Source organism: Scleropages formosus, chromosome 16 (genome assembly GCF_900964775.1).
Source record: "Scleropages formosus chromosome 16, fSclFor1.1, whole genome shotgun sequence".
Lineage (NCBI taxonomy): Eukaryota > Metazoa > Chordata > Actinopteri > Osteoglossiformes > Osteoglossidae > Scleropages > Scleropages formosus.
In genome coordinates this window covers 15892399-15920384 of record NC_041821.1, presented here as the reverse complement: position 1 = coordinate 15920384, position 27986 = coordinate 15892399, and the positions used below count along the sequence as shown (strand labels likewise).

At 43.9% G+C, this 27986-nt stretch overlaps 3 protein-coding genes across 9 annotated transcripts; 2 read left to right on the top strand and 1 right to left on the bottom strand.

Moving 5' to 3' along the window:
- Positions 1-28: 28 nt before the first annotated feature.
- On the bottom strand, positions 29-6815 carry pi4k2a (phosphatidylinositol 4-kinase type 2 alpha). 2 transcript variants are annotated; one of them, XM_018750688.2, is made up of 9 exons: positions 6334-6815; positions 4252-4452; positions 3683-3850; positions 3358-3511; positions 3026-3087; positions 2751-2850; positions 2234-2367; positions 1965-2024; positions 29-1703 (listed from the first exon to the last, which is right to left on the bottom strand). In XM_018750688.2, the coding sequence occupies exons 1-9, from the start codon at positions 6724-6726 to the stop codon at positions 1542-1544; spliced, it is 1434 nt and encodes a 477-aa protein (XP_018606204.2). In that variant the 5' UTR covers positions 6727-6815; the 3' UTR covers positions 29-1541. The 2 variants fall into 2 exon arrangements, with proteins under 2 accessions (XP_018606204.2, XP_018606205.2); XM_018750689.2 differs by having other exon boundaries at positions 3719-3850; positions 6334-6814.
- On the top strand, positions 6771-14608 carry cdc25d (cell division cycle 25 homolog d). 4 transcript variants are annotated; one of them, XM_018750691.2, is made up of 13 exons: positions 6771-6849; positions 7788-7928; positions 8431-8560; positions 8733-8803; positions 9066-9084; positions 9446-9479; positions 10431-10574; positions 10889-10993; positions 11474-11536; positions 12500-12598; positions 12820-13094; positions 13561-13672; positions 13759-14608. In XM_018750691.2, exons 2-13 carry the CDS (start codon positions 7844-7846, stop codon positions 13891-13893), a joined length of 1272 nt encoding a protein of 423 aa, XP_018606207.2. In that variant the 5' UTR covers positions 6771-6849; positions 7788-7843; the 3' UTR covers positions 13894-14608. The 4 variants fall into 4 exon arrangements, with proteins under 4 accessions (XP_018606207.2, XP_018606208.2, XP_018606206.2 ...); XM_018750692.2 differs by lacking the exon at positions 6771-6849 and adding an exon at positions 6905-7123 and having other exon boundaries at positions 10910-10993; XM_018750690.2 differs by lacking the exon at positions 6771-6849 and adding an exon at positions 6905-7123.
- Positions 14609-15943: 1335 nt separating this feature from the next.
- Positions 15944-27305, top strand: soul4 (heme-binding protein soul4). 3 transcript variants are annotated; one of them, XM_018751057.2, is made up of 6 exons: positions 15944-16406; positions 20751-20935; positions 22352-22437; positions 22580-22721; positions 23874-24057; positions 25067-27305. In XM_018751057.2, exons 2-6 carry the CDS (start codon positions 20776-20778, stop codon positions 25239-25241), a joined length of 747 nt encoding a protein of 248 aa, XP_018606573.2. In that variant the 5' UTR covers positions 15944-16406; positions 20751-20775; the 3' UTR covers positions 25242-27305. The 3 variants fall into 3 exon arrangements, with proteins under 3 accessions (XP_018606573.2, XP_018606574.2, XP_018606575.2); XM_018751058.2 differs by lacking the exon at positions 15944-16406 and adding an exon at positions 16417-16582; XM_018751059.2 differs by lacking the exon at positions 15944-16406 and adding an exon at positions 16592-16661.
- Positions 27306-27986: the final 681 nt, after the last annotated feature.

The window sequence follows — 27986 nt, the reverse complement described above, 5'->3', positions numbered from 1 at the left end:
ACAAGGAGACAACAGCAGTCCAAACTTATTAAATCCTCATTTATAAATATGTTACAGTGTTCACAGAGCATTGTCAGAACACATTTCTAGTCAATGTCAGTAGATTAGTTACATATCCACCCCCACTACCTCTGAGGGGAAAAAAAATAAAGGGAATGGCGCCGAGACAAAATAAGAGGCTGACACCCGAGGTCCCTGACGAGTGGACGTTTCCAGTGTTCTTTTCAGTAATGCAAGTGTAGCAGGTGTGACCTTTAACCTCCCCACCCCGGAGCAGTTCACGCAAATAGTGTGCAAACATTAAGCAAATGCACAACTAGATGGTGGCCTTGCTTCACCGCAATAGCAGAAAACAGCACTTCTCTTTACAGTTTAAACTGATTTCTGTGGCACCGCGGGAGCAAGTGCAGCTAGAGTCCAGGGTCTCCAGGGGAAGGGGGGGGAAGAGAAAAAGAACTATTTAATGGGTAATACTAAGGGGGTGGGGGGTGATCCCAGCTCCCAGCCACACATTGCTTGCTGAACTGTTGTGCGTGTGGAAGTCAAGGAGATGAGTCTTATACAATTTTCCTATTTGTATTATGAATATGACACATGCTTTGTGGGATAGTACAGAAGAGCGTGTGGGTCCGTCTCTGTGGGGGTGCGTTCATGGCCTGCTCACTGATTCTCATGTGTGAGAAACACAAACTTCATTCACTCATCATCAGCTGATTAACTGACAATCATATTTGGCACCTTTACTGCTAACAGAACCAGCAGACCCCTGCAGCTTTAAAAGCCAATTGGAACAAAGGACCTGCAGAGTTCTACATTAGTTCCAGTTGCTGTTTTTTTTTTTTAAGTTGCATTTTATCTTGAACAATATTTACCATACATCAAAATGAAATCAAAACCAGTGTTGTCTACCCAAAACTTAATTTCCCAAACCAGTGACGGAACATATAACAGAGATTACCTGTGGTTTAATGAACCAGTGAGGCAGGAGAAGGTCCATTCGGAGTTGGTGGACTATCAAAGCTGGAAGCCCCCGCAGAGAAGCCATGCTTAGCGCATCATGCTTTACTGCAATGCCCATCGCACCAAGGGAGACAGTCCAGTTCCTTTTGGCGGTTCCTCAAATCAAGAGTCCTGGTCTTCCACGTCTCCACTTGGCAGTATAATCTTCATCACACCTGGCTCAGTGGAGCGAGATCCACCAGAAACTGTCCCTGGTACCCCACACAGCCAGCAGACTTTGAACATCAGTGGGTAAAATGGAGCTGTATTGCTGAGATACTGGAAGGTGTGGGGTAGTGTGGCGTAGTGCGGGGTAGTGTGGGGCAGGGCGTAAGTGCAAGAGGGCAGGCGGGGCCTGACCATTAAGCCATTTCTGTCACTTAATCTATCTGAAGGCACTAAAACTGGCCAGCAGGCATTCTTGGAAAAATGCAGATGGAAGGAATGGCAATTTCCCCCCACTAGTCCCACCTTCTTTCTTTGCCTTTGTCGCTCATCTTCGACGATATAATGAAGGGTAGTAAACCCACCCGGCAAATGCTCTACCACCAGGTGAAGAAGGGTCGGCGGCTCTGGAAGCTCTGTGTGTACGACTCGCTGTTGGAGCGCTGTGGAGCTCGTGCTGTCTCCACCAGCACAGGGGGCATTTGGACCAGCTCCAGGGGTGTCTTCCTGTACTTTAGGGCCTGGCTGAGGTTCAGGATCTGAAAACAGGAGACCCACAGTAGTAAGAAAGAGGAGAGTACTTAGTCCGAAAGAGAGTGTGCTTAAGGACATGACCCGAGGGTAAAAAGTTTAATTTTTTTTTATTAAAAAAAAGGAAAAAAAAAAAAAACCCAAAAACACACACAACACAGGAGTTCTAGTCCCAGGGGGGAGGCTACTTCACATTTTCTCATTTGAAAATCATAATACTGGATTATATACAGATATATACATGAAGAAGGGCCCTTGAGCCAGCATACCTGTCCTCTCAGTACAGCCACCTGTTTGTGGAATTGTCCTCTGTCAAACCCTGGGTCCCTCTGGGAGTGTGGGATTTCAAGTATATGGACATTTTGATTAATTCCAACAGCACTGAACAAACAGGATGTCATAGCAACTAATAAACCCAAACACTAAAGTGAAGATAAACACGAATGAAGAATCACGTGAAGTTGCCAAAGCTAGGAAATAAAGACAATACAGTCACTGTAAACTGACACCTAAAATAAGAGGTTGTGGTCTCTTGTACCTTGAAGAGCTCATAGAGATCCTCCTCAAGGTCCTTGACAAACTTGGGGTTGGAGATCTTCGGCAAGACCAAATCCTTGATTTCCTGGGAGAATGGCAGCTTAGCCTGAGGGAGCCATGCCCAGTAAAACGGATCTGTAAGTGAAATCACAGCATTCGTGTCGGAGAGGGAGACCATAAGAGCAGTCACCCTTACGAAGAAACAAATCACAGCATAAACATCGGCTGCAAGCCGTGTAATAGTCACGGTCCAGCACCTAGCGGAGGTATTGAGGTTGAGCGTTTAAGACTGCTCTGTGAATACCCAGTTGTATGCATGTAAACAGTCAAAAGATGATCCATGACTCACTTTGATAGCAAAGCCACAACAGAAAGAGCCCCTTGTGTCCTACAGAGACAGACTAGTAGAGTATGGACACTGGCACAGATCAAAAGGAGACAATACAGTTAATTCCTGAATTGCATGGGCCCAACTGTAAGACCTGTGGAACCCCAAGCGGAGTAAATGCAGTACTCACAAGCCCTCCAGGAATCTGGGTGTTTGAGGGGGAAGGCCAGACCATTGTCTATGGCTGCCAGCTTAATGACCGGCTCCTTCACCATCACCCAATCCACATCCTTTGTGGAGAGAGGAAAAAAGGGTAGGGACAAGGGGAAGGACAAGAGGCAAAAGTAGCACAGCTTTTCCATTACAAAAAAAAAAAAAAAGGCACCATTCTTAAAATGTTTATTTATTCATGCATTGAATTGAAAGTTTCAGTAGACTGTCCAGGTATATGTCACAGTAGCTCACCCTGTTTGCCCTTGTGTCTGTAGGACAGTCGTATTTTATAAGCCAGTTGTCATTCCCTCGATCTGTGAGTACAGTCAGAAGAGGTGGTTATAAAAAATTTCCTTAGTCTGTGCATGTGCCAAATGCAAAAAAATACTTTGCTGAACTACGCAAGACATGTTTTTCCCTTCAAGTCCATATTACAAAATGCATAATGCTTCCGGTTTTGGTTTCTCACAGTTCAGAAGATAATACACATAATTAAATGTGCTGGATATTAATCAAATGAATTTTGCCCTTGGGACAAAAGTGCTTTTTTTTAAAGCCCCAGCAGAAGGCGCTACTGAGCAAACCTGTGTTTCTGATGATGTAATCCAGGACCACAAGCCTCTCGAACTGAAACTGCAGTTGCCTGTTGGTGTTCTCAGGTAGAGGCTCAGCTTCAAAGCGACGCAGCCAGAAATCTGCATCTTTGTACCCTTCTACAAATAGCTGAAAGGAACCCACCTGTACGAGGGTGGAGAAAAGCTCTAAATCGACCAATAACAGTCAGAAACCTCAGCGTCAATGACTTCTGACTGAAAATACAGCAGGAAAAAAAATTGCTCTTCAGTCAATGCAAAAAGAGAAAGGTCTATGTGTTCAACTACGATGAAGATACAATCAGCATGATCTCACAAGGTTTCTGGATGGGGACGCACGCAGGGCCCCCACCTTAGGAGGCAGCCCTATTCTGTGAAAGCGCTGGCCAACTTTTGGCACTTTCTCCAGGGCCAGCTTCTTGCCCCTAGACTTGACACGGTCGATGGCGCTGTAGTTGAACGTCTCGCTGGCCAGATAGACGACCTGTGGGAGAAAGCGGGTAGTAGTGCGGTCAGAGAAACAATGACAATTTTCTCCAAAGCTCAGCGTAAACAAAAGTGCATTTCACTAACAGACAGAGATACAGAGACATGATTCTCGAAATACACTCACTGAGCCCAATAGCACTGTTTTTGCATGCGCTCATTACACGTGTAGCTGTATACAGAACTGATCACAAGCCCTTGGCTTCCAAGTCAAATTCGACTGAAACGTCTCAGGTAAGGAACCAACCCTTGATCCCAATTAAGTTCGTAAGTCAAGGACAATGTGTAATAAAATTCAAGGTAAGTACCTTGATCAGGAGTACTACAGCAGGAGGAGGGATTCAAATCTGGGTCCTTTGATTTGCTCTAACCATGAGGTCACCAACATCAGCTCAGTACCTTGGTCTTAGGGACGATGTTGAGCTCCAATGACTGGTCCACCAGGCTTGCTCCAGCCTCTGAAAGGTATCCTTGGTTCAGCACCAAGCAGTCCCGACCAAAGCAGCAAGGGCAGCACAAATTTTGAAGCCACTTGGTCCACTTGGGGTTCAGCTGGCCATAGGGCTCCTCATTTTTGGGCTTGAAAACACCGATGATCTTCTGTGGAGTGACAGAAAGCTTAGTGTTCAACCAAAAAAAAATAAATAAATAAAAAAACTGTTGGGACTCACATTTAAGTGACCTGAGCTCCAATAGTACCCAAACTCCTACAGCACCAAGCTTAAAGTGTTCCCCCCCCGCCCACTCTCTACACAGCCATCCAAACACAGTACAAACTAATTTGTTTGTAAATGCAACTGATCTGCATTTACTTTTCATGATTTTTTTGTTTTTCTTTTTAAATTGAAACAGGAAGTGCTGGATATCTGGTTGGAAATCAAGGCAAAATGAATCCTGAAAGCAGAGGCCCCAGACAGTGCCTTAACCACATACGCTAAGGAAGGGAGAAATGGAAACGGCCTGCAGCTCATTATGTCAATAAGATTACCCTGGACTCCACCACATGACCAGAGACACAATCTAGTTTGTGATTTATGCATAACAAGGTCCATAAAGATCTGTATGCTTGATCCCCCCCCCCCCCACAGAAATCCCAAGCACAGAAAGAGAATATAAAACACTGCTCCTTTAGCACCCTACCATAAATACACATACACACATCTTCTTATTGAAAATAAAGCTCATTAGTCAAAAGCACTCAGTAAAAGTTTGAGTAGCTAAGACTGCATCACATGACAGTTCTGCAGCAAATATCCACATTCTTTGGAAACATATACTTTGGGATTTGCCTAGAAAAATGGAAAATGAGTCCAAATCGACAGTGGACCAGGAATACGTGGGACAAGCAAGGGGACAGACCTCGATCACCATCTGAGCTGAAGGCGTAAAAATAAATCACCCTTACACTCCTTACCCAGGGACACAAGGGAACATATAATTTACTGGTATAATTCTCTGTTTAGAATACAAACTGCATGAAGTGTGAATTTGACAAGGCAAATTTCACCGTGGAAGAGCGACACACTTCACTTTTAGGGAACTGGTCTCATAGTGGCTTTATCAGCACTGTAGCACTGTGTGGAAAGACTTTCGGTTTTCATCATGACTTTGGGGTACTGGGTGCGATTAAAGCGTGGCATTTCGATGGAAAGGGGGGCGGGGTCCTAGTCAAGAAAATGAACCAGCTGTCCTGCGGAAGGGATTCCAAAAGCAGCATCGGCGGCACCTTCCCCAAGTGTAGCTCAAGCAGGAAAAAATGAGGATCTGCACCTGAACGTGGAATTCTAGTCCTCGGACCATAACCTGCCTGGTGGCACGGCGGTACAGCGAGTAGCGCTGCTGTCTCGCAGCGGCTGGGCGGTGCGGAGGGCGTGGGTTCGATCGCCACTCAGTCTGTGTGGAGTTTGCATATTCTCCCTGTGTCTGTGTGCGTTTCCTCCGGGTGCTCCGGTTTCCACCCACAGTCCAAAGGCATGCTGTTCAGGTTCCCTCGTAGTGTGTGAGTGACAGAGAGAGAGTGCGTTCCACTGATTTATGGATGAGTGACCCAGTGTAAGTAGTGCATCTAGCAGTGTAAGTCACTGCGGTGAATAAGGTGTGTGGGTTCATAACACTACATAGAGATTGGAAGTCGTTTTGGAAAAAAGTGTCTGCTATATAAATGAACGTATTACGTGTGAGGCTGCAAAGCAGACCCTGGACCCGGGATAATAAACCGCAGAGCCCTGGCTGCAGAATAAACGACGTGGTGGCCAAAGCACGGAAATGAGTGACAGTTAACTTAAGTGTTACAAACTGACACAAGACCACGGTTTACACTGTATAATGTGTATTCTCTCGTCTCGGACGAATCCTGAGTCACGTCACGTCACGTGCAGTCCCCCCCCTCCTCAGGTCCCGTGGAACGCCGTGTCGCTACCCCATACAGCCCAGGGTTATGTTAATAAGCGCGTCTTAATTAAATAACGCCCGTCTTCTCACCCCCTGCGAGTCTTTCACGAAGTAGCTGCCGCTGGATCCCTGGTAAATCCTCTCGGGAAAGATGCCCTCCTCGATGGCGCGCTCCGCACGGCGGACGATGTCCCTGAACTCGGGGTCCTCGGGGAACTCGTTGCCATGGTGGGTGTCTCGCGAGGGGGGCTCTCGCGGAGGAGGAGGAGAGTCGCGCGCCGGAGGGGCATCTCGCGGGGGGCTGTCCGGTCCCGGACCTGTCGTGGACCCCGGCGCCTCTACCTCTACCTCTACCTCTGCCTCTGCCTCTGCCTCTGCCTCTGCCCCCGCCCCCCGGGGACTCGCAGCAGGGTGGTCCGTGGGGCCGAAGCCGTAGGTGGGGGAGTCGCGTAGCGGGGAGAGCAGCGGGCTCGTCTCGTCCATACCGGACCGAACCGAACCCCTGACAAACGGACTGCGCGGGGTCAACGCGCAGTACGATCCCCTAATGACGGTTTGGTCCCTGTGGTGAAGCCTGAACGCGCGACCTGGGGGACGGACTTCCGGGTAAGGCCCCGCCCATTGCTGAATCCACCAATTAATGATCAGCGTGTGTCGCACGCTAGCAGCGCAGTCCTTCACGCTGCTGACCAAGCAATTGACAAAAAAATTATTGAATGAAAAATAAAATAAAAAGGATAGCAGTTTAAACCAGTTTATATTTTACTTGACTGCTTTTACATTGTACCCCGTTGAATTATTCAGGAGAAGATTCGACAAGTATGAGCGTAAAGGGCATATAAATTGAAAAACGTGCTGACGACGCAAAAAGACCCATGAGGTGGAGAAGTGGTTGAGGACACGAATTTACACTTAGAAGGCTGTCAGCTCAAGCGGTTGTAACGTTGTACACTGCTGTCATGTCCTTGAGCCCTTTAAAACAGTTAAAAAAGGCTCATAGTCCGTCCATTTTCAATAACAACTTGTCCTGATCAGGAAAATGGTTACATTTATGTGGGGGGTGCGGTGGCGTAGCAGGTTTGGCCTGTGCCTGCTCTCCGGTGGGTCTGGGGTTCGAGTCCCGCTTGGGGTGCCTTGTGATGGACTGGCGTCCTGTCCTGGGTGTGTCCCCTCCAGCCTTGCGCCCTGTGTTGCCGGGTTAGGCTCCGGCTCGCTGTCCAAACGTTCGCTTAAATACTGTCACGTAGATGCGTGGCAAGGAATTCCAAATAGCAAATGGTACTAATAGTAGCTGTCATTTATATAAGCAAACTGTTCTGCAGTTAAGAAGGTAAAATGCATAAGAATTTGGGAAAATGTAGCTCTTGTTTACCACACAAGGGCACGGGGACCGTGTTGCTGTGGTAACTGCTTCATCGCCGTGTCCCATGGACGCCACCGACACGAAGCCCTTTCACTGACAGCCCTCCCTTATGGTTGCATGTTGTATCACACTGGTGTTGCCAAAGCGGCGGTGACAAGGGCCACGATGCCCCCCCCCCCAGCTTGTTGCAGCAACAGCGGTTTCCAGGGGGTGGATTTTAGTGGAGAGACAGAGTGGATGGAGGAAAGAAGTGGAGGACATCACAGCACATCCACCACATCATCATCGTCATCATTATTATCACCTTCATCCTTCGTTGCAGGTAAGGCTGCTCATCGCACCTGTCTTTTGTCCTGTAATTCTGTCACGATTTGCTTTTCGCATTGTTGTTTTCCGTACAATTAATTGTACCTTATAGCACAGCGAAAGCAAGCAAAGGCACACTGAAATAGTTTTAAAAATGACTCTTTACTATTTCTATTAGTATAGGACTTTATGATTATGCACAGCCATTTTGAATGTGCTCAGATTTACCTTTACAGTTATTTAGTTTTTCTCTAAAATGAATTTCAGTTTAAGGTTTGTATACTTAACAACTAATGATGATGTATCTGTTTACACAGTATGGTCATTTTTATTGTATTACTTCAGAGTAAGTACCTTGATCAGGTGTACTACAGTCAAAACCAAGTACAAAGCAGTAGCTCTAAGCATTATGCCACCTGTTGTCCCACTAAAATTACACATATGATGAAATATTAATGTTTTTTGATCAGATATGCAGTGTGTTGTGCTGTAGAAAACCGCAGGTTTGTGTGGCCCAGGAAGCTGGATGGAGGATAGTAGGAGCTCCTCTGAAGATGAGACTTCACAATCCTGTTCCATGTGGAGCTGGTCTCCATCACCACTTTCTGAGCTCTCCTTGGACCTGGGGAACCTTCACTGCTCTGACAGGTATCTGCAGGTTCACAGCCAGCTGTACCTTCGGGTTTGTCATGCAGAATGAGTTAAATATCCAGGAACCTGTTACATTTCCAAGCAGGTCCAGCCAGATTAACTGGGTAAGTACAATACATTATTGTTTCGTTTTTTTGCTGATAGCTGTCTTTTCCTGGATGTTCCGTAGCGGCACCCCCAGGAGAAGCCCCAGCCCGTTGGTGAACAGAAGGGTTTCCATAGAGACGAGGACGCCAGCAGGTCAGGGCTTGTACTCCCAGGGTTTTTAATTAACCGCTATTTAATTTGCAGGTTTCTTCAGATGGGTGACGCACTGGGATTAACAACAATTACTCAGTGTTCACCTTTATGGCATCAAAGAGAACATTTCATGCAGTTTTACAGATGTATATTATTTTTTGGTTTCAATTATTGAAATATTTAATATTAACTGCTCTTTCATTTTACAAAAAAGGTTGCCATTAATTGCGTATTGTTTTTTTTTTTTTTTTTTTTACAACAGCCAAGAGGAAGGGAGAAAGGTAAGAGGAAGTGAAGTCCCATGATAACAGTCACGAAATTTCTGGTCTGTAATGTTGAAATGTTGAATTGGCAGAAACTTTGCACAAACTGCCCTGTGATGGATTGCATCTTTCCAACATGTATCATGCCTCATATTCTTCCACGAATGACTACCGTGACCTTGCACTGGACAAGCGCTTATTGATAATAAACTAATTAATTTACACAAACTGAACTGCACGTTTAATGAAATTTAATGACTGTACTATGCATTAACAACCTCTTGTTTTGTTTTACAGTAACTGTCTTGCAGAAGTTGAGCTGTATATCAATATGTAAGAGCTACAAACTATATTTATTGTATTATTTGCTCTATTTTAGATTTGCCTCCCCAAAATGCTGTCTTTCCAAAATGGTAAGATTTACAGTTCTGCTTGTTCCTTCTTACAGATGCATAGAGAAATCAGTGCAGTAGCTGAACATTTATCCAAAATGAGTTTACAATGAGGAGGGGGGTGCGGTGGCGCAGTGGGTTGGACCGCAGTCCTACTCTCCGGTGGGTCTGGGGTTCAAGTCCCGCTTGGGGTGCCTTGCGGCGGACTGGCGTCCCGTCCTGGGTGTGTCCCCTTCCCCTCCGGCCTAACGCCCTGTGTTGCCGGGTTGGCTCCGGTTCCCCGTAACCCCGTCAGGGACAAGCGGTTCTGAAAATGTGTGTGTGTGTGTGTGTGAGTTTACAATGATCAGCAACAATGATGTTTAATCAGTATTATTATGGGTAGAGGTGCAAAAACAGCACTGACAAGTTCAATTTTTGGGTGGTGTTTCGCAGAGACAGTCATCAGGGACAGTTAAATGATGTACAGTAGGAAAGAGAAGTTATTGTATATCTGATAGTGTACATTAGAACTGCACACTAAAACGCACACACAATGTGTGCAACCGCTTCTCCCGAGCAGGGGACTTGGCGAGCCGGAGCCTAGCCCAGCGGGGCTGGGGGGGGGCACGCCCCAGACGGGACACCAGGCTGCCGCAGGGCACCCCAAGCAGGGCTCGAACCCTGACCTGCCACAGAGCAGGCCCCGGCCAAGCCCCCTGCACCACCATGCCCCAATCTAAAACATAATTTATAATTTTAGTAGCTCTTAATGTGTGAGCGGTCTAGCACATAACCTGTCACGTCCCTTTATGTCACTGAAGTGAAAGAAGGTGTTACCCAACAATAATTTACCTGATTTACTTCAAAGGACAGAGGGCCTGCTGACAGTGATGGGAGATGTGTTATTTTTAAAGCGTTATTACCGCATAGAGAGGTTGTAAAAACTCCTGACTGTCAGATAAGGGCGACCGCGTCTTGTTTGTCACCCAGAAACGACTGCGTGTGAGGCTGGCAAATCGTTTTCCCAGTTCTGTACCAATCAAGGAGCCAGATCCTTCAGGGGAAAGACGGAGCTGGACACCCCAGGCGAGGAGCGATGACTGTCCAGGTTACAAGGACCAAACACAGCCAGGGGTGAGGTGAACATCACCTCTACACACATGTCACTGTGTCCATACTGTTTCAATAGGAACATATTTCACTGATGTTTTTGGCTTCAGTGTCAGTATGACTGAAATGGCACTAACTGATAGGCTACAACACTATAACAAACACTATTCATTTTAGTCTTACTGCTTTATTTAAGTTTTATTCCTAGGTGCTGTCCGTCTCATAACACATAAAAGATCCAAGACATATGCAACATGTTTACTTCAGCTGCTGTAGGCATTTTATTCTAAGGAGCACATTTCTGCCTGACTTAGGCTCTGAATGATTTTTCCCAACAGCCCTTGCTGCCCCTTTGGCAGGTTCGGTCCAGACAAAGGCTTTCCCCATCCCAACTCTCAGATACTGTTGTTGAAGACAGAAGTCTGATTGGAGACTTCAGCAAGGTGAGACAATGAGTCATGTGTAGATGAGGACAGCAATGTAAAACAGAGTCCAGAGGTGGAACTAAAACAGAGTGTTTAACCCACTATAATTAGAGGCATCGTCCTCTCTAATTTAAACATTTATTTTCAGTCTGTTTTTTGCAGTCTGCCAAATACAGCAACCGTTCTATTTAACATTAGAATAGGCAAGCTTTCAGTTTCAAATCCACTTCCTTAACCACTGAAAGCAGCTCAAACTGGATTTGTCTTTATCTGTCATATCACCTGAAATTCTCAGTTTTTTCTGACCGCTGTTCCTGGTGAGGGTCACAGTTGTATTATATTATTTAATTTGTATCCCTGTGAACTTAATTCATATACTGTATCAATGCAAAATAAATACATGACCCAAAACAGGTGAGTACGCTTGGAAAGGAGAAACGTTAATTTTAAACAATGTCGAACAGATGGTCTTTATTAAGTGTTCGTATTTTCCTACAGCCCCATCTGTTCCCTGTGGCGAGAGGAGACCACTGTGACCTACAGGGCGTATCAGTGCAGACAGTGAGTAACGTTCTCCTCAGACAGCAGAGGCTCCGTTAATAACCCTGTATCTCCTATGTACCCACAGGCAAGGTGACCATTTAGTCTAGATCTCTAGACACATTCATAGGCAGTTATTCATCAGGAAGTCAACATAAATTGGGAACAGTCTTTGCACTTGAAAAGTAAAAATGCCACTTAAGGATAAAGTTTTTCTTTGCAATGCTGGTACACTTATCCCCCTTTGGTCCTAATTTATTCCGGAAAAGGATGAAGTATTGAAAAACAAAGTAATTAAATGACTTATTACATTATTTTCTGATGGGGAAAAATTCCAGTGCCTAATATTGTGAAGAAAAAATTTGTGTTTAACACGTTAAAATAGTAAGAATAGCAATTTATAACATTATATATAACAAATTGCACACACACGCTGTCTGAGCCGCTTGTCCCATACGGGGTTGCGGGGAGCCACAGCCTAGGCTGGCAACACAGGGCGCAGAGCTGGAGGGGGAGGGGACACACCCAGGACGGGACGCCAGTCCCTCGCAAGGCACTCCAAGCGGGACTCGAACCCCAGACCCACCAGAGAGCAGGACCCAGTCCAACCCACTGTGCCACCGCCCCCCCCCTTATAACAAATTATTTTTTTTTAATTATTTCACAAAGGAAAATTACCATGATATCATGCATGGACTGACCTGAGTGAGACAAAAGCTATATGTTGTATTTTAATAATTAAAAATTACAAAATGAAAGCGCAATAATACAACAAAGAGGACACAGACACAAACATGTGAGTTGACTGAGAGACTGTAGAGTGCCAGAACATAACTGATAGTGTGGGTATACAGTTCCCTCAGTACAGTATGTCCCAGTCTCTCTCACACAGCTGCTTGATACTACTGTATTTTCAAATTTTCAAATAGTCTCAGACCACATAATGGGATAAACTGTAATGAGAAATTTTATTTTGTCCTGTAGGTGGCATCTCTCCTCCAAGGAAAATACTGCAACGCTGTGGAGAGCTTCCTCATTATAGACTGCAGATACCCTTATGAGTATCAAGGGGGACACATAATGGTAAAACTTGTTTTGTGTTAATGCAACAATCAGCAGGTTCATTTTTTTTTACTGCCACCGGTGACAGGTGTGAGTGGTGACATTAGGCAGCTGATGTACGGTCCTGTTAGTGTCACCCAAATCTACACAGCTCAAGATCTGCAGCGCAGCACACTGCATGTGGTCAGCAGATGGTGGGAGAAACGGAGGTGTGTTGATCTGAGTGCGAGTTGTCCACACAGGGGGCTGTAAATCTTCATTCTGAAGCTCAGCTGCAGGAGGCGCTCTTCTGGAACCCTCGTTCGGTCCTGAAGCAGCTGCCCAGGGAGGCGGCCCCTCTTTGTTCTGCAGCGACGGCCCCTCTCCCAGATACGCATAGGTCACCTGGCCAAGGCAGCTCCACAAAACTCACCACACCGGACAGCCCTCCACGAGTCCAATCATCTCCGCAGAGCTCCTCACCCCACAAACTCATCGTCTTTCACTGCGAGTTCTCCTCCCAGCGAGGCCCTCAGCTGTACGTGTGTCTGATGTAAACGGTGCAAGCACAAACATTGACGCTCTCGAAGTTCGTATCCAGCCTTGCCAACAGCAACCTGTGTCTGAAACGCAAGGCTCAAATAAATCTATAACACGGATTAAAATTATTTTTAAAATTTAACTAATAAACTTGAAGGGACAGTAGGTCGCACTGCTGCTGTTGAACTCAAAGAACCTAGGCTGAAATCCAGCTGTACTACCTTTAATTAAGGTACTTATGCTGAAATAGTACAATAAAAATTACCCAGTTGTACAAATGGATAAATCACTGTAAGTACCCTAACACCGTTTGTTGCTTTTGAGAAAAGTGTCAGCAAAGTAAATTTATGACTTAAGGCTGCATAACAGTAGAATTTTAAATGCGAATCAATCAACTGTCAGCGAGAGAGATGAAGTGCTTGGTTGTAGGTACATATAAGGATTTCTGTCCTCTTTTGCTCCAGCTGTCGATATTTGCGGAAGCTGGACAGAAGTCTCAATGTCTACCCTCAGCTGTTTTACCCCGAGCTCTACATCCTAGAGGGGGGTTACAGGGAATTCTATTCGCACTTTCCGGTAATACGCTCCTCCTTTAATGATCCAATGAAGAGGGAACACTTCAGTGCAAGAGACTGACGCTTGGGTCCTTTTTTCTTCCACAGGACCTGTGTGACCCTCACGGATATGTGCCGATGATCCACAGAGATTTCATGGAGCAGCTCCGCACATTCCGAAAGAAACGGAGACCGAAAGTGAGGAGGTTCAGACCGGAAACTGTTTCTGAATTGCACTCCTAGCAGCACTGGAATGGGATTCACTTCCACCCCAGGAGTTAAGCGTATTTGTTACATACTGGCCCTTAGAAGTAATGGGAGCTGAATAATGAAACAGTATAAATAACGTAGCTGTCATGCTACCACACACCAATCAGATAGGATATTTCTCATGAAAGATTAAACAATAATGCATAAAAAGAAAAATTTACACATACTGTTACATACCATTCTCATCAGGACAAGCAGAAGGACACTGACTGAAATTAAGAATTAAATGAAAAATAAAATCTAAAGCATATTTAATTACTTAATTACTGTAAATAACAATCTGAAGTTACAGCAGAGACTCACTATCATTTTCTGAAGAAATTGTTGACAAAGAGTGGTTCACGTTAAGATATGTCTCCACCGCAGGCCACTGATCTCTGCCAACTTGTCACCTCATCAGTGTCTAAGGACATATGAATGTCTCTCTTTTTCTCTTTGCTGACAGGAGCCTGAATGCTGAGTGACAGCTCTTTATGTCTGTGTTTTTTTTTTTTTTTTTTTTTACAAACTTGAATGTAGAAAATTATTTAAAGTACTCCTACACAAATCCAGATGTAGCTGGAACACAAGAAAAAAGCTTGGCTTCTCTGAGAATATCTGACTCCAGTTGTGTTTTTACATTATGAAAAGAGGTCTTTCCATGTATTGATCAATATTTTATTTCCATTTTTGGGGGGCACGGGAGCGCAGCGGGTTTGGCCGGGTCCCCCTCACTGGCGGGTCTGGGGTTCGAGTCCTGCTCAGGGTGCCTTGCGATGGACTGGCCTCCGGTCCTGGGTGTGTCCCCTCCACTGTGTTGCCCGGTTAGGTTTCGGTTCGCCGCGACCCTGTTCGGGACAGGCAATTTCAGATAGTGTGTTACTTCCATTTTGCACTTTTAATAACTATGCATACCTTCTGTAACGTAATTCTGAAACACTTCAGACTTCACATGCATGGCTATGTGTCAAGTAACTGCATCCTGCGCTGTTTTTCCATGAATTTACTGTGCAGTGTCACATCTGATTGGATGGACTGCCTCCGGAGAGCAATAGCAACAACACCGCTGCGTTTATTATAAGAGCTACATCGCCCCGCAGCTGAATCCGACTTACAGCGACCACCTGCGTGTTTTCATGGCATAGGAGGGTATGGAGGTGCTTTACCACAGCTTTTTTCTGGACGTCTTTGGATTGCGAACACAGGGGGAACATGCAAACCTCACACAGTGAGCCTGATTTGAACCCATGGCCAAACGAGCAGGCTGGATGCTGTGGGACACCAGTGTTGTTACCCACTGCTGTGTCCCACCTGTTCAGCAATTAGTTGGTAGAGAAACGCAATCAAAAAAATGAATAAATAAAAAACAAAATCACGCTATGAAAAACACTGCACACACACTGTCTGAACCGCTTGTCCCATACAGGGTTGCAGGGAGCCAGAGCCCAACCTAGCAACACAGGGTGTAAGGCTGGAGGGGGAGGGGACCCACCCAGGACGGGATGCCAGTCCATCGCAAGGCACCCCAAGCAGGACTCGAACCCCAGGCCCACTGGAGAGCAAGACCTGATCCAACCCACTGTGCCACTGCACTCCCCCAACACTGGACACCTTATGGAGTTAATGAAAAACTGGCATTCAACTGGGCTTTATGAAGAGTGAAGTTTCGTTCAGTCATTTTAAAATTTGCTTCAATTGTAATGTAGCTTAAAGTCAATAAAAATGATGACCCTGACAAACATTACATTCACATTTATTCATTTTGCAAACGCTTTTCTCCAAAGCGACCTCCAATGAACACTGTAGTAGTGTTTACACCTTTTCACGCAAGGTGGCTTACAGCACTAGGTACATTACATCCTCGTACCTCATCTACACACCAGTGAAACATTCTTTCTTCCTCTCAGACTCTCTCTCTCTCTCACATACACACAACGGACAATTCAGCCACCAATCCCCTTGTAAGCTTCTCTTTGCACTGTGTGAGGAAACCGGAGCGCCCGCGAGAATCCCATGCAAACTAACAGCAGGTGTCATTACTGCGTCATTCAAGCTACGGTATGCGAAGTCCAACCACTGCGGCACGTTTCTATATTAGAATGTGACTGATTCACACAGCTACGCTCTTCAGTCTTGTTTGAACATTCGGACAGTACTCTGCCCGCTTGTTCAAGTGTAGTGAAGAAAAAATCATCATCATGTATGTTTGTTCGTTCTTTTTTTACATTACATTACTCTAGTATTATAATAAGTTATTATATCAGGGTCCGATGAAGCCTTTTGGGTCATACTTCAATTGAATCTTCTACAGAAATAGCTAGTCTTATTTGTCCGGTCCGTAGCGCTTATATTCAATAACAATGAAAGTACAGTAAACAGCGGAGCGATCTTTTCCGCCCCTTCGGGTGGCGCCAAACCACGTGACCCTGCAGCCTGATCGGACCCCCTCCCATCTCCGCGCGCAGGTTGCGTCACGATCACAGCGCGTCGCGTCGCGTCTTCTGCGGGTACGTAAGCTACTCTTCCTCGCTTCACCCGTGTGTTTACTGGTCCGGGCGCGTGCTGTGCCGCGCTGAGTCTCGAGGCGGGCGGCGGCGGCGGCGGCGGCGGCGAGAGCGCGATTCCGACCGTGCTGTGTGCGTGTGTGTTCGCGCGTGCGCGCTCTCCGCAGCCGTGCTTCCAGGTACGCGCTACTCCTGCCGACTGCCGGCGTGCCGCAAAACGGCGCGACTGAGGCACCAACACCGTCGCCTTCCATTCGCGTACGCTACTTACTACCCACCCAGGCAGACGCTGCAAATTAGCATCAGCTGCTAATTATTTTTCTTGCTGCCAGTAGACAGTTATGTGGCCCTGCGAGGGTTCGCGAGCGAGTCGAGTGTCGAAAATTGTTCAATTTTTTTTTGTCGAGTCGTTGTGTTCGTGCGGAAGCGGCGGCCCGTAGACATGTCATATATGTTGGTAATGTTGGTTGCAGTCTGGCCTCGCTGTGTGACTCTATTTATTCGTGTGTGTGTGTGTGGCCTACTTTTGCCTGATCCGCAGTGGCTGGACTGTGTATTTGTTTACATTGTTTGCGGACGGGGGTTGGCTCCGCGCGAACTGCGCGCTCGCGCACACACACACACACACACACACACACACGCGCACTCACTCGTACTCACGCTTCTAAGTAACACTGCTGTTCGACACTCTGGAGTCTGGCTGCGTTGTTCCTCTAATTTTTCACCGTGCTAAAGTAGACAGGTTCAGTGACGACTTGCGGGAAAGGGCCTTTAATGATGATGGTAGTGACGTCACGCAGACTCACTGTCCGTCCGCCTGAGTGACTGCGGCACTGCTTAAATTAACGATTTTAAAATACAGTGTGTGACCGCACTGACTCTGTGTGACTGTACCGTACGCATTATCATGTCCCAGGACTCCTGGAAAATGAAACAATGTGTCACAATAGTTAGCGTAAAGACTAACAAAATGCGAACAAACACCGATCATGTTCATTTGTGTAACACGTGGCATAAATGTTCCCATCAATCGTATAATACGTTGCCAAGGGTAATCGATACAGTCTATAGAGTCTAGGGCCCGGGTTCGAGTCGCCGTCATTTGGACTCGAGGGACGCAGGTTTGAATCCCACCCCTGATGAAGATACTTACCCTGAATCGATACAGTACAATTGACCCAGCTCTTTAAATTGACAAATCGGTATAACAGCTTATGTTGTACATCACTTTGGAGAAAAGTGTCAGATAAATGAATAGATGTAAATGTTAAGGGAATATTATTTGTATCGGCACATAAGGATACTGTTAGTTTTGATGTTGGATCTGTAGTTAGACCTAGTGTCCTTGTCAATAAATGTAATTGTAATTGGATGCTTTGATCTCCTCTAATTAGGTTTGCCTTTGCCTTTAAGATTTGTCAGTGAAAAGCAGAGATTAGCTCTGGGTGTGTAAGACGCCATGCAAATGCGCTGCTGGGAAATAATAAATGTGAAAATATTTAGTAATAAGTAATTTTGAAACATTAAAAATGCAGGAATTTCTATTCCATGGAAAGCTTTATTTCCTGGATATTACATTTTTTCCCATTAAAAGCACCAATTTTCAGATGTCATTTTGGTGGATTTTTACTGGACTTAGAACTGTAGTGGCTGAGAATACCACTTAGATAAATTACAATCAAGCTACAGAACTAAATGCTTTTAGTTATTTTTAACATATTGCTAATGCATGTCTATCTCTGCAGGTTAATTTGTTGGAGGTAGACATTTCAAGCAGTTGTACATAATGGTTCATGCATAATTTCCAAATTGCTTCAGTTGTTCCTTCTTCTGCCTGTTAATCTGCCACTGGACCATTTTCTTTCATGCAGAACATTTTCTTTTCATGCATTCATATCAGCAACACTTTCTGTCCAAGTAAGTTAATGGAAAAATCAGTGTGGCCAAATAAATCACTAACTGGCGAGCAGCAGTGGCAGTTCGGTTTTTGCTTTAAGTTAAATCACTGTCTCATTGATATGCAAGTTTCATCTGTAACCTGACATTATTCAAATAAGTAACTTCACCATTAAGGAAGCTACAGTGAACGATTGTCTTATCTCTGGGTTACAAAGAATCTGGAAGGGTTGAAACCAGCTTTTCCAGCAGAGCAGGTACAATTACACAGAGTAATGCTGTTGGTCTGTTGTGTGATCACCAGTCAGATTTTTTTTTTTTTTTTTTTTTTTTTTTTTTTAAGTTTATCGTGTGTGTGTGTGTGTGTGTGAGTGTGAGAGAGAAAGAGGTCCGAAGGTTCTCATATTTGGCCCATATTTTTATGTGATGAAATTAACTTTATCTGGCCCTCACAACTGCTGAATCCCTACCAGAATTGAAGAGTCTTGAGGTTTTTTTTTTTCTTTTCTAATTTCTCTTCTGATCTAACAGCTACATATATTTGCATCACATCACAAGTCACAATCAACTATCTCCCACTCAGTTCTATAAGCAACAATATCTATTTAGCCACTTCTTGAAACTAAAGCATCTCAAGAATGTGTAAGGCGATGTATATTTGAGAGTGTGCTTGAACAAGTAGTCCATCTTCATAAGTCAATAAAAAATGAGGTGAGTATTTTTTTTTTCCCCCCTCTGCTAGGATGAATATATAAATTTTCCTGATAAAGCCACGGCAAGCACCAACACACTATAGGAAATGGAGTGACTCATGGAGAAATCCAGTAAGGTGCCAGATGTAGCAGTGAGAGCTACAGATGCATTGGCTGTTTGTGCTTTCTGGTGGGATAGGCTTCTTATGATTATGGCAGATCTTGAGAGATATTTACACTAACTTTCACAAGCTTTTTAAGTATGATATATATTTTACAGTTTCTATGACATGATCTGCAGGGACAAATTCAATTTAAATAGGCTTACCATGCTATTTAAGAAAATACTAATTTTGATCAAAAGAGAAAATCAGTGTAAACTATTTCTGTAGGAACATATTTGTGCCTCCATCAATACTACAGCCAGTAATTGTAGTAATCTCCTATTTTCAAGTAGTGTCAAGAGGTGCTTAGTGGCTAAAGCATTGGGCATTTACAGAGAGAAAAAAAATGACTGTTTTTCAATAGAAAGTAAAGGGACTGAAGAATTGGCTAAAAATGTGCACTAACATCAGGGAGGGCACTGGACACCTGTTGAACACGGTTCAAATGTTTGCTGGCCAATGCTGTGGGGACCTTCTGTGCTGCTAATTGCTTTGGTTAAGGAGATGGAAGCCCGTGAGCTCAACCTCAACCTCATCTCCATAACTGGCCACTTGTAGCTTCAACATGTCTGTCGACTGACGTAAGACAGATGGTCTGCCTTGCTGTGGTTGTTTGGATGGATTAGCTGGCTGCAGTAGAGGTGTTACACAAGAAGAGGCAATAAACTGCTCCTTTTTCCGCTCACCCAAGGAGCAAGACAAAATGTAAAGCCATGCCAGTTGAACAGGTCCATCGCTGACCATGTACTCCAGCCAAAGTGGAGTTGTGTTGTCTGAGAGAGACAAAAATGAACTTGTGTGAAGAAAACAGATCTGGTTTAATGTGTTTTAATTGTGTTGATCACTGCAACTTGATAATATTTATTGAAGCCGTAATTAGTTTAGAAAATTATTTACACAGTTGTTGGTGCAATGCTTTAAACATAGTAGGCTGAGAAGGACCCAAGACTTGATGAGAGGAGCTCTCCTTGCAACTTCCCACAAAGTACAGTGTGGCACAACAGAGGTGCCGTGTTTGAGAAGGGACAGTGGCCTTTTTATTAAAAATATGATGCAAACGGTGCAACCACAAAATAAGAGCTCCTGGGCGTTGACTCCTATCCTTGATCGGTCACTTCGATACCGTGGCCACAATTGACCCTCGTCTCTTAATCCGGTGCAGCCAATAATCCGGGACGTGGGCATGGCCACGATCCTCTTTGCCACACGCGCATAACATTGAAGTAAAAGTTTGGAACCCACAGGAGGGCAGTTGGATTTATCGAAAGGGCTCTGTTCTTGTACTATAAACGGGATCATAAGTACAGTACGTTAAAATTGCCAAGTCTAAGGACAGAATGTTTTGGAGGCACTTTTAATGTTGTCCCCGTTATTCGATGTTCGACTCGATGGCGCCGTACCGCCATAGCGTGTTGGAATCAAGATGAGGGCGGAGAGCCGAGTATTGTAATAGGTCAACTCTTGCTGAAGTACCCTTGATGTTCTAGGATGGGACCTTTTGTAAGGGTGACAAAGCTGAGCGGAACACGTTGAGCTTTCTGTGCTGGGAAAGGAACCTTTATTGTGTTTCTTAGTCTTGGACTTCTTGGCTCCAGTTTGGTCCCGGTGCAGGTGCTCAGGATGGCGCTCATCTCCATCGAAGACCTCGCGGAGTTAGACGACGAGCAGCTGGAGGATGACATGACGGACGGCTCTGAACCAATGGAAGACAACAGCGAGGAGAGGCTGTACGCCCACTGGCAGGCTGTGGCCAGCACGCACCAGGTCTCCGTCCCGCGAGGTATGTGACGTGTCAGCCGTACCGCAATAAAATGACACAGTTGACCAATGTAGTGTGACTTGTTTTCCTTGAAATTGCCCAACTACTTCACTGGAACTGTTCCGCTGAAAATGTGTGTGTGTGTTCCGCTGCAATATTTCCCGAAATACAAGTTGCTTGTTGGCTAGACCTGAACAGTCATCGTTGAATGGGCGGCCGTAGCTGAGTAACAATTTTGGCTAATTGGTGGACTCCCCTCCCTTTAGGACGTGTTGAACCCGTCCACCCCCAGCTCAGTTACGGTACAAAAGTACAACGCCATGGCGCTACTTAAAGGCACCGTCCCTTTCTTCTTCCGTGCCGCTCCTAACAAGCAGCGCCACAATGCGATCAGTGTGACGGAAATGATGTGGCAGCCCGAGAGGGGAGAGTGAAGTGCCAGCGTGAGGCTTTCGTGCAGAAGGAGGCGTCGCTTCAGCCGAGGGCACCGATGTGTAAAGTCTGGGCGCCGGAGCGCCCCTCGGTTTAAAGAAGCATCGGATGGCAGAAATCTGAAATTTCCATATGGTTTAATTGTCCCACATGGAAAAATCTTCTTGCAGTTTGGTCATGTTTGTGCGCAGGCTTGTGTGAGCAGGTCTCTGGGCCCGTGGGCGTTAAGTGAGAACAAGTAAATGTCCAAGTATCTTGCTAACTTCGAGTAATGATATAACTTAAATATTGCGTTTTGTAAAGGTAGGAAAGAAATGTTTGGGAAAGGAGCTGGGAAATGAAAATATAAGATATGAGAAAATTTAAGAAGAATGTAATGTTTGGATGCATTAGGTCTAATTATTGATTTATTCTTAATGTGAACTTTTAGATCAGATGAATGCAGATAAATATATTTTGTAAACATTTTATTAATTTAACAATTACCCTGTGGTGTCCTTCAGCCGTACTTTAACTGGTTGTACTTTTCCTGGCACCGCTACACTTGGCACTCACTAATTTGCCATGTCATACATATTAATAATGTGTTACACATAATTTATGATGATAATATATCTATGACAAATGCTGTAAATGCACTTGAATTACACAATAATACACTTGTAGTTAGACTCACGCTGCACTGAAATAAAATACAAAAAAATTCAATTGAGATTTAGTGTGTCAGTATGATTTTTACATGTGTGCATCTCAAACCAATTCACAATTACAGTTGTGGTCCTTTGCCAAAAAAAAGTTGGACACCCCTCTTCTGAAAGGAGCTGGAAGGAAAGTAGGGATTTTTAACGGTGCCCTGCCCAGGTGAACACTTTTACCACGTTAGTTGCTCCAATCTCAATCAAAGAATGGACGGCAGAATACTGCGGTGGTAGAACAGTGGTGAAGCTTCCACACAAAAACTGAGGTTTTTTTTCTTCCGTCCACTTATGTATTGTGGTTCAACAGAAATGACAGGTCCAATTCAGGAGATGACGAGAAGGAACCAGGAGCGGGAACAAGTGCCATTCGTTCCTGTGTCTCGGCATGAGAAGGTATTGCAAAAAGCATTAATGCTGCTCAGCTCATCGGTGAGGGTATAAACGGTGGAGAAGCCAAGGTTGGCGACGCAGGAGCTTTAGCTGTTGCGTGGATGTCTGTTCAGATAGCTGTGTGTGTGTGTGTGTGTCATGTCAGCTGGGAGAGACAGTATATGAGGAGAGGGTGTACCCGCCAGGCAAGTGGGCCTGCGTCACCAGGGCGGAGAAGCTGTACGAGCAGAGCATCTCCATGGGCTTCATGAAACTCATGCGCTACATCTGCAAGGAGAACTCTCTGGGTAAGAGGGCATAATCTGCTTGCTCTTTGCTTATTCATTTGATCACTTTACATTTTTTTTTTTATTTAGCCCATTCTTGTCTCATTACCAACTCACAAATTACTGATTTATAGATTTTTTTTTATTTTTTTTTTTTAACTGGAAAAATGTAGGGAAAGTGCTTTGCTCAGGGTATGACAGCAGGAGGTGAGGTTCAAACCTTGCTTCTTTAAGTCTAAACGTGGTAGCTCTAACCACTGTAGTACCCAATCAGTTAGGCTCTACAGCCAGTTAGCACAGTTGGTTAAAGCGTAGTGCTGATATTCAGGTCAGTGTCGTGTACTTTTCATTTATTTGTAGGTGGCGGCAGGTGACATAGTGGTTATAGCTGCCACCTCTGGACACTGTGGTCGAAGGTTTGAATCCCACATCCCACGTTTGTACCCTTGATCAAGACCCAGCTGCATAAATGACTCGATAATTATAACTAGCTTAATATAAAAACCTCGCAAGTTGCTTCAGAGAAAACGTTGGTTGAATGAATAATTGTAAGTAAAATTTTTTTTGTGCGCTGCACTCAAAACATTCGGATACACTCATCTTAAGTAAAGTGCATTACAACATCGTAGATCAGTCACACATGTATGTCAATTACATTACAGGTGGTCCCTGATTACGATGGTTCGACTTGCATTTTTTTAGACTCTACGATGGTGAGCTGGTGATAGACATTCAGTAGAAACTGTACTTCGAATTTTGAATATTTATTTATTTTCCCGGGCAAGCGATATGCGGTACGATGCTGGACAGCGACAGCGATCCGCGTCTCCTGTTCTGTTACGCAGAGGTGTGTATTAGGTGTATTAAATGCATTTTCAGCTTATGCGATTTTCGACTTACAATGGGTTTCGTGGAACGTAACCCCATCGTACGTCGGGGACCACCTGTATTATAAGTGCCAAATATTAACTCTTAAGTTATATGATGTGTCATGGACCTGCGAGTCTCATGTTATTGTGCACATTAACCACATTTGTACAGTACTTGTACAGTACCATACGGGTATCAGAAAATCAGTGTCCTTGAGTGAGATGAGTGTCATGCCCAGCGTGTTTACCCCTCAGTCTAGTGTTGGACCAGTGTGGAACTTGCTTTCTCGGTCATCCATTGCAGGCCGCTACCTGGGTATGACCGTGCCCGTTGTGACCGAGATTCAGATGCTCGAGGATGGCAGTGGATTTGTCAAGGATGTGATGACTGCATACTACCTGCCGGCGGCGTTCCAGGACAATCCACCTGAACCCATGGACCCCGACATTTACATTGTCCAGCGAGAGTCGCTGCGAGTCACCACCAGGTGAGCTTGCTGTGCGCTCAGCTTTTCCGTAGCCCTTGGACTTCCGGGTCCCAACTCCTATTACATATTACTCATGGCTTGAGGTATTGCCATTCAGGTAATGAGAATTCAATCTGTAACCATGGCCCCATTTGAACTGTCCAAACATTGTCTACTTGTTTGGTTAGTGTCAATTGTTTCATTATGTTTATTGATTTTTGTATTTACTGTGCTTTTTTTGTATTAAAGGTTCGGTTAATACATATCAATTTTGCAGCACTGGAATACATAAGAATTTTTAAATGTGAAACTAATGGTATTTGTCTGATTTATGAGAATTCACCCTGCAAAATGTTTTCAGGAAGTAATTGCCTTTGTAAGGTGAGAGAATATTAGCTTTGGGTTACTAAATACAAAGGTTTGGTGAGAACTTCAGTGATAAGTGCTGCTATTTTTCCTGTTTTAGCTATTATTTGTGAAGTATGTCGGAACCTGAAACATCTCCAAATGTAATCTTAACCTTAATGGAGGCAGCAGATGTCATGGGGGGCTTTGGGCACAGACTTGTAACCTGAAGGTTTATATTTATTCATTTACCTGATGCTTTTCTGCACAGCAGTGTACAATGTTAAGGTAATGACAGTTTTTAGCTATTTATACAGCTAGGTAATTTTACGGGAGCAATTTTTAGGGGAAGTGCCATGGTCAAGAGTACTAAAGCTGGAAGTAGGATTTGAACCTGCAACCTCTAGATCCAAAGGCATCAGCTCTAGCCACTACACCACCAGTGGCCCCTGGTTTCTTCAAGTCCCACGGGGGTCTCTGCTGTTGAACTTGAAACACTGTCTTACACCGTTGGAACAATTTCCTAATGTGATTTCATACAGTAGAATGTCAAGCTGTGAAAATGAGTAAAATAGTGTCTTATGTAACAGCCTCAGCGAAGACAAGTGTAAATGTAGAAGAAACAGAACAAGCCTTGCCGGCATGGAGTGGTGTCCAGGTGCTCACGTGCTTTCTGTCTCTCCAGGGTGTTCCGCGGCACCACCACGGAGGAGACCATCATGAACCAGGTCGGCCAGCTCTGGGAGCTACTGGGCAACACTGACACGCTGCGCCGTGACGCCTACATAGTGGCAGTGTTCGAGAACCCGGGTGTGTCCTGCCGCAGGAATGAGATTTGGTTCCTCCATCGTGATCCCTAGGACCTGATCCAGCCATAGCAGTTACTACTGATGTTCCCACCATCACAGGTCACCGCTGCCAACACCTCTACCCCCACTGCTTCCCATAATCCACAGCATGATGCCTCCAGTAACACAGAGTTGTACAATGTATAGGTTCAAACAGCCAGTGTGTCTGCTTAGACTCTTAAAAGGTGTTGTCCTGGCTCAGTCTCTCTATAACGGAGCAGGAAATAAGACAACAGTTTGCTTCTGCCTGACTTCTGTTTTTCACACGATACATATTTGGGGAAATAACTCTCATATGTAGGGAATTTGATGACCCTGTGATCTTGCATGTTACTAATCCTCTGCTGTAATTTTTTTTTTTTTTTTTTTGTATAACCAAGCAATCTTAACAGTACTCAGCGCCCAAATTTGATTGAATAAATGCTTCGTTAAGCAAACAAACAATGGTAAACGAAGGATGAAGTAGCTGCAGTTACAATGTATAGCAAGCATGTGGGGCCCAAGTTTGACTACTGGATTCCACTGGTTTTTGTCCTACCTCAGCTTTAAACTTTATTCTGTTTCATCTTTATTGTAGAGGATGTCCGTTTCAAATGGAAAAAGTAGAGTCTTGAGGACTTTCTGCTCCGATACTTTGTCATTCCTACGATCGTGAGACATGGAAAGGGCTGAAGCAGATTTACAGTACAGTTGCACACTACTACAAACCCTGTCCATTCCTTTGGAAGAAACAGGCAGGAAATTACAGTATAACATGTAAGCTGTCTCACCTATCAGGCAAAAGTTGAGTATAAACTGCAGATACTGTGTCTCAAGAGATTAACGTTGAGGTGTATTGGAAGTGTTCATGTCTTAATTCATATCAGTACCCCCCCCAACTTCTTACTAGCATTGTAGGTGGATTCATTTGAAAAGTAAATCTTTTTTTTGCACAATGCTACTTTCCCTCAGTTCCAGAAGGTTCTTTTTACTGCCTACTTTCACTGCTGAAGTGGCTCTGTAAAGGTTTTGAACGAGTGATCCATTAAATGCCGTTTCCGTTGTTAACCTCATATAAAATAATTTTCCACGGCAAATAATACTTTAGTTAACCTTTTCTAACGTTTGTGTATGAGAAGGAACAACCTTATAAATGGTAATCCTATAATTTGTAAATATTTAATGATTGTATTTAATATAGCTTTTTTCAATGAGTAATGAAAGAAAGATGTGTATTTAACAAGATTACAGCTCGTCTTTAACACAACTTTATGAGAAGGGCATTTAGTAGAATTTGTATTATTTATCTTTGGTCATGGGACATAGACCATTCCATTTGCATTCATTGTCCTATGAAAGAATATTAGACATAAGTCCAACGTTTATACTGTGCCAGTAATTGAGAGCCAAGACTTCTATTATTTCTTTAAAACTGGACCGTGAACGTGGCATTTACAGTGACCTGCTCCATGCACTTGAGTACATTAAGATGACTCACTTTATAATGACAAAATAACACTTTGGATAGTAACTGGCATTAAAGTATTTTTGACATTCATTTACTCACAGTGCTTTGTGTTGTGAAAATTTTATATGGAATGAACAAAGGGTTAAACAATTTAATTTGTACAATCATACCTACAGCAAGGTGCAGAAAGTGACAATCCTTTTTACAATCGCAGTTAAACTGAAATGGTTCAGGAGCCTTTTGTGAAATTAAATATTTATTACACATTAAAAATTTTGTGTTCTTAAAAAGGAAATATTATTGCTTTTATGATGCATGTGGATTTGCAAAATGTGTTGATGTACATTATTACAGTGGGCGTTGTGTGTGTGTGTGTTTAGTTTTTAATAGAGAAAGGAAAATAATTGCACTTTTAATTTGACGGTATATTGTCACCAACCAGCAGAATCTGCCTTGTTTTTCCTTTTCATAATTGTTCCTGAATTGTATTTCAAAAAAGTGGCACCATTGGAAAGTGTGGTATTGTTTTCAGTCCATTTTTTGATACTGCTGCAAAATTCTGTGCAGTAATTTTTTCAACCTTTTAGTTTTGGTACAAATGTTTTGTGTTCAATAAAATTTTAATCCTTTGTGCTTGTTTTTTCCCCCTCATTCTGTCATAGATTCCTATTGTATAAAGGTAGTTTGAAATTTCATTTTACTTTACTGTGCAAAAAGCACATTGTAGTGAGCTAAAATCCTTTCTTTGACATTATATACTCACATTGACAATACTTCCAGTAAATTAATATTGATACGGCCCTCTTGCAGCTGACCACAGTTTTAAATCACAGCAAACTGCCATTTAAAAGTTTTCAGCATTTTATGAAAAATCATCACTGGGTTTATTATCAGGGTTTGATTCTCTTTAATAAGACTCCATTAACAGTTTTACCGACAGTAACATATCTATTTCATGAAAAGATTTTTAATGTGTGCTTTATGTGCAATTGTAACCTTTTTTTTTTCAAAGAAAAACTTATAATAGTTTGAAACAGCAGTTGCCAGACTACTAGTGTTCTTGTACAAGGACATGCTATTGATTTTACCGCAATATATTTTGATTTATCAAGGGGCCTTGTTACCATGATTCATGTTCAGCTTGCCATAAACATATTTAAGGCATACACCACACATATAGCCATTTAGAAGGAATACACAAAACGCTGGCTTTGAACACAAGAAATGTCATATTACTACTGAAGTGTTTTCATTATGAAGATCAAAATGAACATCTTTTAGCTGAGAGAGTTTGATATCAGAGGCAGAGA